The sequence below is a fragment of the Gambusia affinis genome, linkage group LG12 (genome assembly GCF_019740435.1).
Source record: "Gambusia affinis linkage group LG12, SWU_Gaff_1.0, whole genome shotgun sequence".
In the NCBI taxonomy this organism is placed as follows: domain Eukaryota; kingdom Metazoa; phylum Chordata; class Actinopteri; order Cyprinodontiformes; family Poeciliidae; genus Gambusia; species Gambusia affinis.
This window is the reverse complement of record NC_057879.1, coordinates 7,132,385-7,150,531: the sequence shown is the minus strand read 5'-3', so window position 1 is coordinate 7,150,531 and position 18,147 is coordinate 7,132,385. Positions and strand designations below refer to the sequence as shown.

General features: G+C 40.0%; 1 protein-coding gene across 6 annotated transcripts in view; it reads right to left on the bottom strand.

Moving 5' to 3' along the window:
- The window catches only part of slc6a9 (solute carrier family 6 member 9), a 92,643-nt gene that overhangs the window by 21,375 nt on the left and 53,121 nt on the right, over window positions 1-18,147 (bottom strand). For 5 of the 6 annotated variants that reach the window (XM_044133943.1, XM_044133944.1, XM_044133946.1 and 2 more), the window contains one exon: window positions 1,080-1,236. In XM_044133943.1, coding sequence (XP_043989878.1) covers window positions 1,080-1,236 — 157 coding nt within the window. Of the gene's footprint in view, window positions 1-1,079; window positions 1,237-1,372; window positions 1,448-18,147 lie in introns of those variants that run through there. The other variant, XM_044133941.1, reaches the window with a different exon arrangement.

Below are 18,147 nucleotides of genomic sequence, written 5' to 3'. Positions count from 1 at the left end.
TCAGATACATGAAGTACAACCGCTAAACAATCTAGGAGTGACAGTTTATGGCTGTAACTGTGATTAAATTCACTTTTTTCACCACTTAGTTGACTTGTGAACTGGTTCTGCTGGATTTTGTTTACTGTTATCAGAGTAAAGGGAGCTACTTACACGTGTACACCACACTTTTCAGATAAAAAAAAAAAAAAAAAGAATATCAAGCAGTGTTACCTCCACTTTAAAAACAAATGTGTGTTGGTCTAGCAAGAGAGTCCAAACAAAATATTAAATCCAAAGCTTGTGGGGTTTATTTGGCATGTTTTGTAAAAAAACAACAAAAAACAAAAAGAAAAAAAGTGCATATATTTTTTTTACAAGGTAATGCTTATGTAACAGTGTTGTTTGAAGTGTTGTGGTTCAATTGTAAAAGATGAAAACACAGATTAAATAAAATCAGGCAAGTTTAATTAAATGTCTTTCAATCTTCTACCACAGAGAAACTCCACAGTTTGGTAATTTTCTCTGTGCAACATTCCTGACAGATATCTGTCCAATACAAGCCACTGGCACTGAAAACTTCTTTAAAAAAATATTTAACAAAAGGTATTAATTTTTAAGCCAAAACAATTCTCTCTAAAAACAACCCAACAAGAAAAAAGCTAGCTAACTAGCTAGCAATGGTTTTTTTCAGCAGCTAGTTAGGGGTAAAAAACAAACAAACAAAAAAAACCTCTCTAACTAGCAAACAGAATGAAATGAAGATGTTTCTAATAACACGTTATCTGTGTGAAACTGCTTTTGTAATAAATGTTGTTTCTATGATGTGGTAGCCATTTTTACAAAGTTGACAATGGCTCAACTTTTGCCTGACAGAAAAGACTCAAGAGCAAAAATAAACTACATGTGATATACAAGACTAAATACTCCTGCCACCACAAATTTAATACCTCTTATTGATCAAAGGGCAAATACGTTGTCTTAAATTCATTTTTAAATAAATTTAAGACATTTTAAGGTCTTGATGCTTTTAAGACTTTTTAAGGACACCCTCTGTAACGCCACTACAGTCTTCATCCAAAGTCAGCTGGAACGCGTACCTCCTCCATTTCTGTAGCAGAGATAGGGAAACCTCCAGACGTTGCCCAGGCCCACTGCATAGCCCACACTTGTGAGGACAAACTCGATCTGGTTGCCCCAGTTTCCCCTCCGGGAGTTTTCATCCTTCTTCACGGGCTCCCCTGGAACGGCTCCATTCTGCAACAAAAAAAGAAAGAGAGAGGGAGAGGCACACAGGTGAATACAGGCTGCAGAGAAAGCAAGTGGCGTTCCGAGATAGTGTTGCTACAGTGAGTCCAGCAGTTTCACATTAGAAAAGAACAAAACAAAACACCTTACTGATCCCGTAAACTGGCCTCAGCCTCACTTCTAACAGCTCCAAGACTCTGCTGGGAGCATCTGAAGGAGTCATCTTTTCCTCTTGATTGTTCAGCTGAATGTGAAGTTCGGTTATTCAAGTGTCACAGTTATTATCAGTTTTTATTATCTCCTCTGCCCCGAAGTGGAGCATAAGGTGGGCTCGCTGGAGCAGAAAGGATGGGAAGTGAAATCAGTGCCTTTAGAAAAGCCTCCCAGCATTCACTTTGTGCCGCCCTGATTTCCAACTTCTCCTCTGCTCTCCTCCCTCCATCGCTCCATCTGCTGGCATCAGATGGCCGCTCTCCCGTGACCCCTACGCCCCAGACCCTCAGCTGTGTGTCTTGTCGGCCCTGTTTGTGTCTGCGCGCTGCTCACATGAAGGCACTTGTGCCGCTGCTGCGTGACGGACAAATACCGCTAACTCAGATCGCCGAGGTAGAGCTCGAGGTGTCGCGCACGGACTGGAAGTAATCCGACGTTCGACTGACTGAGTTCTGCCGATTCAGTTGAGCAAAAGCAGCGGCGAAACGGCAAAAAAGGTGAAATTGTCCAAACGATGGGCCGGAGAACACGAGCGAAAACGTTTGACTCTAGTACTTTAGATGGGGAAGAGCTCAAAACATGTTTGAACATCTCTGCTTCCTCCCCCCATCATTTTTAAACACTAATTTCAGCTTTTCAGTTTCACGGTGTTCAGGCTCGACGACGTGTCAAAGAGAAACGATGTGAGCGCAGAACCGTCGTCGGGCTGCAGCTGCAATGCAGAGGTGTCGGTGTTGTCAAGGTATCATGTCACTGAGTAAAAATAACCCACTATAATAGTATTTACGCATATATTCATAAAATCATTTGACTTTTTAAGACAGAAAAGGAGGAACAGTTGCTACAGTTGCTAAAGTATAACACTGATTGTTACAATAACAACTTGCAGGTATTAGAGGCACCAGAATGACTGGCGTTTTCTCTGGCTGTGTTGGAGAACAATTTACTTGCACCTGTGCACTGCCAGTCAGCTGGCAGAAATAAGGCCTGATTCCTACAACAGAGATAGTGTAAGACTCATCTCTGACTGAATCATTTAGTAAAACAGTAGCAGTAGTGTTAGAAGATAAAAAAAACCCAACACTTTTTGCTTCTCCACAGCAAGCATTGACAACTACATGTACGTTTATTCTGCATTTCTATTCATGTCTTTGTCTTGTTAAAAAAAACATTAAAAGTTAACATAAGTATAATAATCAGTATGTTCTATCAGTTAGGACATGTTGTCTTTCTTTGCTAAGTAACACAGTTAGGGCTCATTGTTTCACATATACCTTGAAACTGTGGTTTCATAAAGTCAGTGTTATTGTAGTGTATGCTAACACACAACGCAGAAGTGGTACATTTTCGCTGATAAAGACTTTTTTCCCCAACAAACACAGCTCCTACAGACACATCTTGTTCATGAGCATGAAAAAAGAAATAATTAGACAAAATAGCAACAACCACATAAACAGCTGCCGTATTTTCTGAGAAAACCCCCCAAAAAACAAAAACCCCTCTCGTCTGTGAGTCCAGATGTGCGGGCATGTTTGGAGGGAAAACAAATGCAATTTCTCCGGCTTCCTTGACCTCTGTTTCCGCAGGTCTTCGCACTGCAGGTGCGACAGACAGGAAAGATCAGCAAAACAAGCTCCGTCGCTCGGGGGAGCCTCCGAGTGAGCCGGCGGCTGCAGCGGTGCGTGGGTGGAGACCGCCAGCAGAGACGCCGCCGTCGCAGCGGGCGGCGCATTACAACATCTCCGTCCCGGAGTTGACTTTGGAAGAGCAAGAAGCGGCGGAGCACAAGTGTGCAGCTGTGTGTCGGCAGTACTTCTTGTGCCGACCGCGAGCGACCAGGTGTGGGCGTGCACGGAAAACACACGCACATGTGCAAACACACGCCGTGGCAGGTTGCGCTCGACTCTGCGACAAGACAAACTAGGGCAGGAGACGAAACTCATGGAATAGCAATGGTCCTTAGATCTCTGGTGTTTGTTCTACAAAAGCTCAACTTGATGTGCCCAAGACAGGCTCACACACACACACACCTACACACACACACACGCAGTGTGTGTAGAATCTGAAACTAGTAGCACAGGGACCGAACAGAAAGTAAATCTTGAGTGCAGGTGGGCTATGCTACACAGTGACATTTCAGCTTATAAATTCTGAAACAAACATATTTTACTTACACTTTCTTGGCTACATGAAAGTCATAAAAGTGCTTTCAAGAAGATTCTGAAATATTTCTTCTTAAAAGTTTCATGTCATCAAAGTAATACTACTAACAGACAATGGAAAGTTGAGTAAAAGCTTCAAATTTCAAACAAGAATTTCCTTCAATCCAAACCAATCTGGCAATTGCCCCACCTGTAGAATTTCGAGTTTTACTGCGATTATGCTCATTACATTTAGTTCCAAACAAAAGTTTGATCTCTGGAAGGCATATAGAATCAGACAACAAAAGCCTGACAAGATGAAGTAGAATTAAATATCTAATAAACCAGCACTTCAAATGAAACCTTTTGGAAGGGCAAAGTTGTGCTACATTTGGCATAAAACTAAAAGAACATTGAAAGGACCATCAAACATGGAGGAGGCGGTATGATGGTCTGGGCCTGCTCTGATGCGCCAGGACTTGGACAACGTTTTCTAGTTGACGAAACAATGAATTACACTCTATTTTCTTGAAGAAATTCAAATTGTAGCGTGAATGGCTGACTTAAAAGAAAGGCTTTTTATGGCCTAATCAAAATCTGGACTTAAATTCATTTCAGTTATTCCAATGCCACCTTAGAAAGTCATGCAGGCTCAAAAACCTGTGTGATGTGACTGTATGTTACACAGATTTGCAAAGAACAGTTGGCCAGAACTCTTCCAGAGTGGAAACCTACCAATTGTTTTGGGGATAAAGTTTGATTGTTGATCTGAAACATGCGACAGAAAAGGAAAAACAGCGAGAAGAACAAGGAAATAAGTTTTTCTTAATCTGTCAAACGTTCCAGTTGGAACCTTCGTGTTGGCGCGTTTCTGGTACTCCCGTAAATCTGATGCACAATCAGCAAACCGGCCAAAAATGTCAGACAGTTGTGCTGAATATTACATAAATTTAATCTGGTGACTGCAGTGTTGTTTCTCCAAACAGCCATGATGTCATATGCGAAACATTTTTGCTTCATAACATGAACACAAGCTACATATTAGAAACATCAGAAACGCGCATCTTCACTGGCACACTGTTTGGAAAGCTGAGACACCGTTTGGTCAGAGGATGTATTGTGAAACTTGAAACCTGACCGTACAAATATACATGCTAGAACCTTCATCAAGATATCTACCGTAAATCTTTTTTTTTTCCCCTTTACAATCACGTTCCTGTGCTCAGATGTCTTCAGAAAAGTGATGGTGAAGGAAAGCTAGCTGCAACAAAGCTCTTTGTTAGAACTAGACAGTTTTGCAACGTTCAAGACAACTTTTTTTTTTTTTTCTGCAGGTTTTGTCTGCTTATGATGAAATTGAACTTTTAGCTGTAAAAATCTGTTACAATCCAACATTATTATCACAAAATGATGTCAAAGCAAAGAGCAGGTGTGCTAACATTAGCATAGTGCTAAAATGAACGGCTTCACCTGAAAACAAGATGTCAGTTTAGTAAGACATTAAATACATTTTTTCAAAGTTTGGAAATAGATGGCAAAGTGTTCGGTGATGCTTTAGAAAATGTTGTATTGGATATTATGCCCAAGTTAAGTTAGAGCAGCATATTCAGTGACTATTTTTACTGAACTTTAGAGTTTGTCTGAAAGCATAGGTGGACTAATCTGGTAAATTGAAGTTAAGATGGACTTGACTGAAATATCGAATGGGGACTCTACTTTAGCGAATACCTCTGGATTGATGACTGAGATTTTTACCCGGGGAGACATAATCCTGACTGGGACCTTCTTATTAATAAATAAATGTATTTAAGACAATACTATAGTTGGGTCTGACACAAAAAAAAAGAGAAAAGAGGAGAGAAGAGAATATTCATAAGATTGTTTTTGAAGCAGATGGCTTTAAGTTGTGCAGCTGACAAACCCTGAAGAGCCTTCATATATGTCTGACTCATTCCCTGGAGATAAAGAGCCAGTGACTCTCATTTTTACTTAACTGCCATGAAATGAAAAGCGGCACATGTTGAACAGGGATCTCATTAAGACGGACCCAACGTGATGACTAACTCTGAGCTGCGACAACTAGCTGAACCCTGAGGGCGACATCGGTATCTGACCACGGAGCATCTCTGTGCCCAGGTGTTGCTAGCCTGCGGCGTTAGCTCCCTGGACCTCCTTGTCGGACATGCAGCCGCCATTCTTCCCTCCCTCCATCCACTCCTCCGTCACATGATTCTCCAGGACCATCTGGGCTTTATGCAACCATCACTCCCCTCTCTTCTGTCCTTCGTTTTAGTCCGTAGCTTTCACCAGATATATATATATATATATATATATATATATATATATATATATATATATACTTTTTAAATAACCGCTCTGACCTTGCTCAAACCCATGTCACTTTTGGACATTTCTGCCGTCGTACAAGAGCAACACAGATAAAACCCAAGAGCAGCTAACAGGACAAAGTTCAGGAATAACCAGCAGAATTTGTTTTTGGCAGATTTCTGCTTTGTTTATTATCGTCTGAGTAATAAAAACATCAACATCAACCATAAAACATTTTTGTCATGCTGGAGCTGCAAAAATGAAAGTTTTAATAAGGATTGTTTTATCTGCCAGGTCCACACAAAGTGGAGCATCGCCGTGAAGTCAACATTTTTTCAAGTTACAGATGAACAATTTTTGCTTTTTGCATCTTTACTTTGTTATTATAGCTGCACATGTTTTGAGGTATTTCTGATTTTTACTTTTACAGGTTAATCATTTTTAAGTAATAATTTAAAAAAACCCATCAAGTCTCATCATAGAGTTTCAATCGGATTTAAGTTTAGACTTCAACAGGGATATTCTAACCAACAACTTTCTTGCCTTTACTCACAAATTGTATAAATATTAAAGGGGGTGTTAATACTTTCACAAAGCGCTGCAAGATCAGCACCGACTAGACAAATCCTGAAAGTGATGTTACAAACACGTACTGGCATTTTAAGAAGCGATTCGTCCCCCTCATAAACTGATGATCGGCCACAACATTCGCTCAACTGGTTTCTGAGCGCCAAAATTAGACTCGGGTCCCCAGAGAAGCTAAACAGATTGTTGTCATAAAATATTCTGCCAGGGCATTCACACAGGTTTGAGATCAGCACTCAGTCAAAACGTCCTGTTACGAACCGTTCCCTCCGCCGAGCTGATCTCGTAAAGAATGCCGGCTCAGTGCCTCGGATGGAAATGCCAGCAAAAGCCGCTGATCGGCTCTGTGCAGACTCAGACTCCGAGCGCAGGGTGTGACATAAGTTGGGATCACTGCGGTTTATCCAGAAGGACGCCCTTTTCCAAATATCTGCGGTTGTAGTGCAAATTCTTCCCTCCAGGTAGATGAGGTGCTTATTGCACACTCTTAAAGATCACTGTTAACGTTCGGGCAGCTTGCTTTCAATAGCCGCTCCAGGACTTTTAACTCGGCTTCACATAAGGATGCAGTGATTGAGTTAGATACTTTTAGCTGCTTTTTTTTGTCATTTCTTCTTCTCTTTCAGCAGCGCAACAAGCAAAATTCAATCCACTTTTGGAAAAAAACAAAAAAGTGTTAGGAAATGTTTAAATCCCAGGCAATTTCTCATGTTTTTGTCTCTTTTAACTGAATTCTCACTAGTCTCACGGCAGCATTCGCTAAATACACAGCTAATGCTCCTTTGGTCGAAATAAAAAAGTTAAGTGCTCGTTCATTTTCAGAGTTTCTTTCCTGATTCGCTGCAGAAGCGCAGAAGCTCATGATGGATGTCTAACGTAGTTGGTGTTGTCAGTGCTATTCTCTTGAGTTTTCAGCTGTCCTGGATCTGCCTCCCAGGGTTTTGGGATATTTGATTTAGATCAGGTACTAACATTTAAATCTTCAGGCTGGCTTGGAGTAATTGTGAGCAGTCTGGGAAAAGGTCCATCACAAATTGAATTCAGTTCAGTTTATTTATGAAGCACTAAAATTCTGACAAAAGTCATCTCAAGGTATTTTCACTCCCTACCCAGTGCATTAAGTGCCGCTACTCTCCTAATCTCATACTGGACAGAAACATGGGTAATGATTTTTACACAGATCTGTCTATCGACCAATAGATCACTACATTTTTGTAGAAAAATGACAAAAAACAAAAGCAAAAGAACAGAGGCAGTTCTACATCAAATCCGCAAGACATATTCAGCGCATCATGGAGCCACTCGTTACCTTTAAGCCTCGTGATGCTTTCACGGTACTTAGTTCTTGGATGTTTGGGTTTTTGGTTTGATTGTTATTTATGGGTAATTTGTGCTTCATAGTTTCGGCCATATTAGTTTGTTCCATTATGATTGTTTTCATAGTTTGTTGTTGTGTTCCCTTTACTGAATATCTATCCATTTGATCCTATCATGACCTACAGTGTTTTTGCCTCCCCTCAGGTCTTTCCACATTTCTGTGCAGTCTCCTGTATCGGTCATTGCTCGAGAGCTCTTGCCATATTAATTAATCTCTTCGTATTTTCTTTCTTAGCTTTTTATTCTGTGTGCATTTCTATCTACTTTCTTTAGATCAGTGTTAACCTTTCTTCCTTGTTTCCTCTCCTGTTATTAGTCTGCCTCCTGTTTCTGATTGCGGGGGCCAGCTTTAGTCAGATGCGCTCCCCTTAAGTTAACAGTCCAGAGACCACTGTCGCAGCTGTAATGTCTCTAAGTTTCTAAAATACTTTTTACGTTGTTTTGTACAGTTTGTACAAATTTCCCAAACAAGCAAAAAATGCACTACATTTACCATATATCAAGGTTTAAATCTAACAAACTACAACATAAGCTGTCTCAAAGGAGTGGAGGAGAACCCTGGAGGCCGGTATTAGAGAGACCAGAACACACTTTGGACACTTCAGTTCCCAGTCAGCTGAAGCCAATTCTAAAGTGGAAGAAGATACTTGATTCTAGCGGGACCAGCAAGATTCCTTTCACGTAGTAAAAAACGGTGACAAAAAAATACAAAATAAATAAAAAATCCCATGCACCTCACAACACTGTTGGTTCAGACAGTATTAAAATTAAAACACAGCGCTCTTATTTGCTCTTCTTTGCTCTTCTTTTTCCTATTTAACTGATTCTTCTAATACTTCCGCCTTCACTCCGACCCATTAGTCCTATCTTCTTCTACAATTGCAACGAAGCAGTCAGTAACGCGCAGAGCTCTGCACAGGCCTGATAATCTCTACAACAGAAAAGTGATTTTCTACTGCACCCTGTGCGTCTCATTTGCCGTCTGAAAGAATTTTATTTAGACGTTCCCACTGAGGAGCGATGACATTTTACCGATTGCTCAGCCTTTTTTTTCCTCTCTCTCTCGCTCTCAGAGGAAGCTACGGTTGTTGCAGTGAAGGTTCACACTGCTGGTTTAGGCAAATGAATGTAGGTTTGTGTTGTTTGTAGAGTCTGAATTTTACGCCCCGTTTTAGTTCTCCAAATTTTAGATCACCTGCTTGTGCCAGTTTTGTCCAAATCTAATTTTTAAAACCAGTTAGTGGACAAGCAGCTTTAGTCGTCTTCACTCGGTAACAGCATTCACACTAAAAAGTGGACGTGCTTAAAGATGTTCAGAAACATATTTGGATTTTAAGGTTAGGAATACAATTTTACGGTACATCTACGGGTATATTTTTGGTAGATTTTAAGTCTTAAGTGAATGTTCAGTTGCATTTATCTCAACACTGCAAAAACACCAAATCTTACCAAGTAATTTTACTGTTGTTTATAGTGCAAATATCTTACTACACTGTAAAATGTAATAGTATATCTTACTCAAAAAGAAAAGTGACCTGAACTCATTCCAGCTTACTCTGTTGACTATACTAACTTAAACTTAGCAAAGACAACTTTCTACTGAGGCAAGTAATCAAACTCATCAGCAGCAAGTAACCCGAACTTGGAGTTATGAGTGAGCAAAACGCATCTGCATAACCAGCAGAAAACTCGGCATCATTCGGCAGCTCTCGTTGAACGCACATGCGCATTGGACACTGACGAGTGACGACGTGTTTGAAAGAAGCGCCAAACTGTCAACAATACGGCGGTTGCTGCAGCTAAGTTTGGTCACGGTAAGTCCCACTGTTTTTTAGCAAACTTATATTCGTTATCTCGGCCGTATAATTCATCCGTAAGTCCAGGTTTTGAGGTTAACTTTATGTGTAATGATTTAGCGATGCCTGGGACTAACGTTAGTCGAAAATATCATGTTTATTTAGTGGCAACAAGATGGCGCGGCAGAGCAAAAAAGCTGTCTGGGGCGCAAAACAAAAAAAGGAAAAGGGATAAGGATAAAGATGTTGGCGCTGTACTGTCATGGAAGGCTTATGATGAGTAGACTGCCATAGGTAGGACAGCTGTAAACTGTAGGAGAAGCAGCCATGAAGAAGAAGTGTTACGTTGATATGTAATTGTGGTGTTGCTTCTATTGTTGTTAGGACTGCGAAGACCCAGACGTGTCTCACACCCCCATTGGGATCCTGACCATCATTCCTGAGGACAGGCTGGCCTCCACTGACTCACTGCACCTCCAGTCTTCAAGTACTGCCATCATTTTGGAAGGAAGTCTTGTCATGAATGATCTTGGAAATCTTCCACATACCATGTGCTCTTTGGACTTATTTATTCTCTGAATTTGGAGTACCCTCAACAACTGAAGTACACCTTTGACTTCATCCAAAGGGTGCTTCTGTCACTTGGACATAAATCCCTAAAACCAAAAATACAATCACTCAAAAATCTTCTGATGCAATGAGTGAATGTGATGTGACATTATGGATCAACGTTGATACCTTTACCCTTATTGGAAAAGTGATTTTTATTTCTTGTTTGATTCTTTTTTTGTTGGAGAGAGCATCATTGCACTTGCAGACTACTAAATGGTTATGAAGCCTAGGCGTAAATTCAAGCTGGAAGACTCTTTTAGCCCCACCTGCATCATCCAGCCGGAACTTCCGGCTCATCACCGTTGATTGCTCAACGCCGGTCCAAGACTCGTCACGTCCAATCACCGTCCAAGCCCCAGCTGATAAGGACAGCCATCCATGGCGTCGTGCGCTTTCCAGCAGAGCTCAACCCACCTCCACCCCTTCACCTCCACTCGCTCAGCATCAGGCCACATCCTTCATCGCCTCCACCACCAGTGCCGGGTCCCGGGGGGATGACGTTCCTCTCAGCATACGGAATGCTCATCCAAGCCCATCGCAAAGTTTGCGATGATCAATGTCCTTAGCCGGGGCTCAGGCACCAAAGATTTAAATCATATTGTCATTAAACTTTTCTAATGGTTACCCTTTGTCTGTCTGAGTCGCTACAGATTGAATTATGTTAATGAGGAGAAACATTACTTCACTTCACTACTTCATTATTTACTTTATCAATGTTATGATAAATGTTAGGCTCTAGTATTGAGAATTGAGTTTTTGTTTCACACCAGTCAACAAAGACATTTAAGCAGGGATTCTCAAAGTTTTAAAGACTGAGGGCCATTTGAAGGATTCAATATTAGATTGAAAGCTACCCTAGAAAAAAAGTCGTGTCATTTTTTTTCCCTAAAAAAGTCTATGGAAAACTTTTTTTCCAGGTTAGTGTGTATGTAACCACACTTGAGAACCTTGTATTTAAGATAAACTTGTTTAATTATTAAACATTTTTTTCCATTCAAACTGTTGTCTGTTGGCTCTTCGTTCCAATAACTTAACACTTTTGGTTCATCTTACTTGAACATATCAAGGCAATTGGTTTCCTGATATTTTGCAAGTAATGTGAACGCTTAAATGTGTAAGTATAACTTATTTTTATGAGTACTGCTTAAATGACATAACTCACAATTTGAAGTAGTCATAATTGACATTTTATAGTCAACTTTACTAATGATTTTGAGTTAACGGCACTCAAGTTTACTGCCTTTATCTGAGTGGTCTAAACATAGTTATTTATAGCAAAAACACCTTAAAATGAATTAGCTACTTTACTTGGAGATTTTGAGGCAATCGGTTTCCTAACTTTTTTTAAATAAAGTGAACTTATTACATTTTACAGTGTGCACTTGAAATAAGACAAAACTGACTTACAAGTGTATATTCAGTGAGATACAGAAGCTTGTTTTAAGCCAATAATTCCTTAATGTTGGTGAGAAAGTGCTAGTTCCATTGGCAGATAAATTTACCTATAACAAAAAAAAAAATTTCCCCGAGTTGTAAGTGAAATAACCTTTAAATGGAACTTGTACTTTTCATTCAGTATCAAGTTATTACTTACCAGAAACAAGCTTCTATATTTTGCTAATGAGTTACTTTTAAGTGAATTGTGTCTTAATTCAAATTTACTAAGATATTTGCACTAGAAGTGAGACAAAAAATACTTGGTAAAATTGTGTTTTTTTGCAGTAAAAACAATTTGTAATTTTTCTTTGGAAGTCAATACATTCACCGGAGGCACAACAAATGTTCAGCAAATAAAAATGCACGATCGTTGGAAAGTCGAATCGTAGTTCTGCTCAGGAATGTAATCAGCTTTTCTACAGGTGAATAAAAAAAAGCAGCTGCAATTGATGGACTTGAGTGACACCCAAACCCTTTGTTTCAAAAACCATGAGATTTTTCCTGCCAACATGTGAGAAAATTGTCTTGTGGAACTGTTTTTGTTTTTATTGCTTGTTGCCGCAGATATTTTTGCCGTCGCCCCCTGACTACACAGCTGTGGCCTGTGAACTCAGGACGTTCTCTCAGCACAGGCTTACAGCCCACAGTGTGTTGTTCACCCTCAAGCTCATTTCATTGTTTTGGGAAATTTAAACTAGGGACAAACTTTACGTTATGACGGGACAGACAGACAGGAAATTTGGTTGTAACTATGACCCATCCTTAGTACTCAGTATCAGACTTTTTTTAATTAAGACGTTATTGAAAACAAACATCCGTCGGGCTTAACTCACCGGTTCAAATTCTAAATATGCAGATTAAATTAGAAAACTCTGTCAAAAATTTGCTGCAGCTTTTGTCCAGGATGGGTTAGCTTCTTGTATTTTCAAATTGCTTATAAAGGCTTAACCAAAGTTTCATGAGCCTTTTTGAAGGTACCTCTAATTCCATCCGCACTCAAATTTTTGGACATTTCTGTCATGGATGGATAAACCTACGACCGGACGGATTCATAAAACTATTAAAAAGTTTTATCTTAAAAAGCAACAGTGTTAATTGTTAATTTTCTGGTTAGAAAATATTTTTTCTCACATTATATAGGAACCCTGCTTTTGGAATGTTAGAAACCTAACCAGGCATAAGAATCCATCTCATTTCTAATGCATAATGTGAGTTAAGAATCCTCCATAATCTATCTATAACAAGTATCTGGGGTTATATACCAATTGTGCTACCTGTTTCTGTGAAAGAGGTGCTGGCTGGTTCGCAGCTGTCATTTGTCAAGGCTACACCATCTTTAACTTTGAGACAAAATTACACAAGAGTTGTGAGCACTAAGAAGTCAGGAGCTGCTCAGGCAAACTGTCAGCTTGAAAGGAAAAGGGGGATGCAGAAAGGATGTGAAGAAACTGCGTCGTCACCGTCGACATCTGCTTGACGTCGAAAGCAGAAAGGTCACGCAACTAAAATTAATATTGGGTGTGCCCTCAGAAGAATAGCTTGCACTGAAAACCTAAAATGACTTGTGGTTTCCATTGTCATGTTGCTTTTATTGTATTTTCTGTTCGGATGATTCGTAGCGTTTGTGTACCTCACGCAATGACAGTGAAAGTTGTATAGTGTCTGGAGGCTTGGAGAGACGCAGCAATCGGACTTTTTGTGCCCGACTTTTGATATGTGGCGCGCGTGCAGCGTTGACCACAGTCTGTTCCTAGCTGAATGATCTACACTAAATCGTCAGTCAAATATATATTTCTTTGCTTTCTCTTGCCATAAAACAATCTGAAAGCAACAATATCGGCAGTGGATTTGTACGTTAACTCAAAAACTAAAAATGCTATTAACATTCAGCCTTCATAGTGTCTGCTCTCTCTGTTGCTCTCTCTCACAACATGAATGGACCATGGGACTAACTCAGCTTTAAAATAGTCTCAGAAATCTCCATGTTTCCAAGACTGTTGTCGTTAGTTGACATGCAGTAAGCGGGGTTAGGCGGGGTGCATTTGATAAATGGGAGAAAATCGGATTTTTCAGTGTCAACCCCTTTTCTACAGGAATATGCTTTTCAGGTCTGATAATACCTAGCAGCAAACAGGGCCAGTGAAAAATCCAGCAGCTTATGTCCATTTCAGCGCTTACTAAAACATCCATCAATCCATCCAACCATTGTTTTCCGCTTATCCAAGATAAGGTCAACTTAGTGAAGCATGCTGATGCTACTCCTTCCATTAAAGTTGTGCTTAAACCTCAACAGCGCAGATGTAAATGTTGCAGACATCAAATTTGAAGCTCTCCCTGTTACTCTCTTGAGTGAATCTCTCTTCTTGCTCTTTGGTAAAGCCCAGCCAGTCCAAAATTGCTGAAAAGATTCCCGTGAAACAGGCAAAACAACATGTTGCCATTTAGTCCAGGATTCCCAGCCAATGGTCACCCTTCCACTTATTCCAAATGGCACACATAATCTCCCCTGCTGCACCTATGCAGAGTTTAGTAAACATGTCTGTCTGTGCCGACTGAACCCTCTTGGCTATTGTGGCACAAAAAGCCCACCGGATCCCCCCCGAAACCGGGCAGCTCAAAGCGTCTTTTATCGGTGGGCTGTGAGGTGTGAGTAATGGGCCTAAAGACAGTGTAGACCGTAGCTTCTCAACCTGCTACCACTGGGACCACATACCAAAGGATCCCAGTGGGCAGGGATTGAATAAATCCCCCTCCAGGGCTGATTAATTGAGTCCAATAGCTCGGGTGTCAGGAGCAAGATGAGAGGGATTCGGGTGCTTGTTAGATAAAAGGTGGGAAAAACGAATGGTTGCTCGGCCAAGAGTCACTTACACGGCGCACCTCTTCACTCGCTAAGTAAATCATTTCCAGCTCATGGTCATAGAAAGCATCTTGAAATGTTGTCATATTTAAATCTAGCATAACTTCTAAGTGCAGGTGTCTGTTCATTTTACTGTTCCAAGGCTTAATCTTTGTATCAAAATGAGGAGAAGTGTCAGTATGGGATTGTGAACGACAGCACCAGTTTAAATTATACCTCGTCTCCAAATACCTGTGCAATCCAACACCGATCTGTTTCGTGGCTGAATCGACTTTTAATTCAGACAGTTCAAAACGTTTTGACTGGAAGTGACTGAAATGATTTTCAGTCGAATGGCCCAAACTGATGACTGGTCAGTTGGAAACCCGAAAATCCAAATTTTTATTTTTCTGATCAGTTAATCAACAATGCACCATCACAATAACAACAATCTGCAGTGTGAAAGTCGTTACTGAGAGAAGAAGAATGTGTAGGAGCGATCAGATTAAGATTAAATCTGTAGCAGCAAGACAAGGCTTTAGTAAAAATATAAGCTGCTAAATCATATTAAGCTATGAACAAACTGACAAAAACAACTGTTTATAATGAAATATATAAATCCAGGTAATTTTCTGCTTAATGAAACAGAAAGACTAAACCAGCTGTTAGGAAACTCTTTAACAAGAAACAAAAACCTTTATATGAATCCAAAACTTAGTTTCTCAATATCAGAACTGCATAATTTAGTCGCAGTAATTGCCAGGTAATTTGTCCTGATTTAATGTTTTCGTAAATAGTTTTTAGAAACAGGTGTCAATAGCAGCAGCAAATTGAGTAAAAAAAAAAAGTCATCTGCAGTAGAATGAGGCACTCTACTATCATATTAAGATTTGCTTTTTACATGCAGACAAAGGTTTAAACTCAGTATTCTGTAATAAGGAACCAACTAATGCTAAGAACAAATTCACATTAGCATTAATAAAACCAGATTTCAAAATCAGCTATCAAAATGTTCACAGTATGAGACAAGCTGTAGTCTATATGTGAAGCAGTTTAATTAAAACCATAATTCATGCAGATTAAACATCACAATTGGTCTCCTCGGATTAAAAGAAAGGTATGAATTGCATGGCTTTCATCTTGCAGTGCAAGAAAAAACTATTACTAGTGACCAATGCTTGGATCCGTTTCTCAAGATCTTGAAGCATTTTTGTACCATGAGAACCTTTGTCCATCTACCTATATATAACCAATAGTCATTTCTCACCACTGAAAAGTTTTTAACAAACTGCACAAGAGAAACATTTTTTAAAAGACTTTTATCCAGTTAATTTTCAGTAACTACGGCTGCCTGCAGACACCAAATCTTTTTGCTCCGTTCCTCTTTTTCTACAAGTGTGGGACGGCGGCGGCCTGTCGGCGCATCGTGAAGCTTCAGAAATAGGATGTTCTCGGATTAAACAATGGCATTACATGAGCCTCGGCAGAAGAGATCGGGACACCTGCAGCGGCTGACTGAAACAGAGACAGACACAGATGTCACAGAAAGAGAGCTGGCAAAGGAGGGGGCAAAGGTCAGGGGAGGTAGGGGTAGAGTTAATAATAAGACTTGATTTTGTGCGGAACAGCAGGCAGGTTTAGCGAGAGCTGCTACATCCTTTCTCTCTCTCTATTTCGTATTCTCTCGATTTTGCTTAACAAGTTCATTTGTGCGTAGGCCTTCATCGGGATATGGCAAGTCAAGTGATGCGCGAGACTGGCCCGCGGAACCGTTGGCCCTCGCAAGCTGTTCACCTGCACCCCTCCACTCGCAAACACACACAGACCCACAGACATAAGCAGCGTGTTTATGTTAGTGCAAGAGCACTAGATACCGCATCCAGAACTGCCACGAGCCTGAGCAAGTGCTGTGTGAGTCGTCTTCTTCAAGCTGTAGTATTTCCACAACATCGGCTGTGGAGTCAGAATTGAAGGAGGCTCACAGACTTGTTTTGTTGATCGTAGCGCCAACATGCTTAGCTGATTAAAGCGTCGGTTCGAGGGCGCAAAAGAATCGCGCAATGACGACTGACTGCTTTAGAACTCATCGTGGAAGCTTGTGGTTCCTCCTAAAGCATGGTGATTTTCTGCGTTTTTAGAGCTGGAGTCTTTGTCGCAAAAATCACAGAAAAGGTCTTTTTTTTTTTCTTAAGAGCGGCCAGTTTCTTTTAGGTTGCAACAAATGGCTTTTAACACATGGCTTTGAGTCAGACACAAATCCAAACGAGGATGGAGCGTTGCCGTACTACAAGAAAATGACCATGAGCTAGATTACATGTGCAACCTTTTCAGCTATTGAAAAACAAAATAATAAAAAATATTATTATATCATTCATTTCCCACTTAAATATACCTGGTTGTTATTAAATCACAGATCATTTCACCAAATCTTTTAATTTGCATTGGAGAAACAAAGAAAATGTTACCAAGTATTTTTGGCCTCTTTCTAGTGCAAATATTTCAGTGTATTTGAAATAAGAAAAAACAAACTTAAAAGTAACGTTTTAGCTGTGCATTTAATGTGATACGTTGTAGTGATATTGTGGACATATCAGGGCCCAAGAAGTAAAGCATGGAGGATACAGGAGTTTAAGTCAAAATGTGGATTTTTCATTTACCCCCAAAATTATGAAAACACGATTAACAAACCCAACATTTAATCAGATGACCCAACTCTAGAAACGAGACTCAACAATCAGAACCAACCAAACCTCAAACAAACCAAAGACAAACTGAGCTGCTGAAATGGCGCATTAGGAACTTAACTGCTGGTTTAGCTAAAGCATATGGACACACAAGGTGCAAGACAAAATGGCTGCCAAATAACAACCAATACAAAACGTGGTAAAGCCCAACAAGGCTGTCGGCAGGAATCTCAACCTGTAGACACACTCTTTAGCAACCAGGAAGAAGAAGCCAAACAACTCGAACTCAAAAAAAAAGCTTTTAATATGACATGGAACTGAAATTCAGTCAATCAACGTGGTGGGAAAAACAGACATGTAGGAGAAGGTGCTTTAGTAAGATATAATAAAAATGTCACTTTTGGTTCAAAACATGGAAGAAAACTTACAATGTACATCACCCACAGCACACTATCCCCACTGTGAGGTATGGCGGTGGCTGCATCATGCAGCCACGTTTTTCCTTCCTCTTCAAAATTACATGCTACTTTGTGTTGGTTTGTGACTTAAAATCCTATCGAATGTTTTGAAGTTAGAAAAATGTAAAAAAAAAAAAAAAAAAAAAAACACAAAAAAGTTCACATTATATAAATGCTGCTAGTTGGACTGTGTTGGGTTAGGAAGATGTATTTATAACCATAACTTTTATATCCAAGATCAAACAATTATTCCAAAAAAGAAAAAAGGGAATCCAGGCAAAGATAATTTCAGTTGTTTTTACCAACTCAACTTATTTGAGTTTCTACAGGAAAACAACGAAACAGAGTTAATCAAAGTGATCTTTCCCTGCAGCTGGCATCCTGGCTAATTAATTTACAGCATTGTACCGTCCTGCTTGTTAGCTCTCCTCCCAGCACTCTCCACTGGAG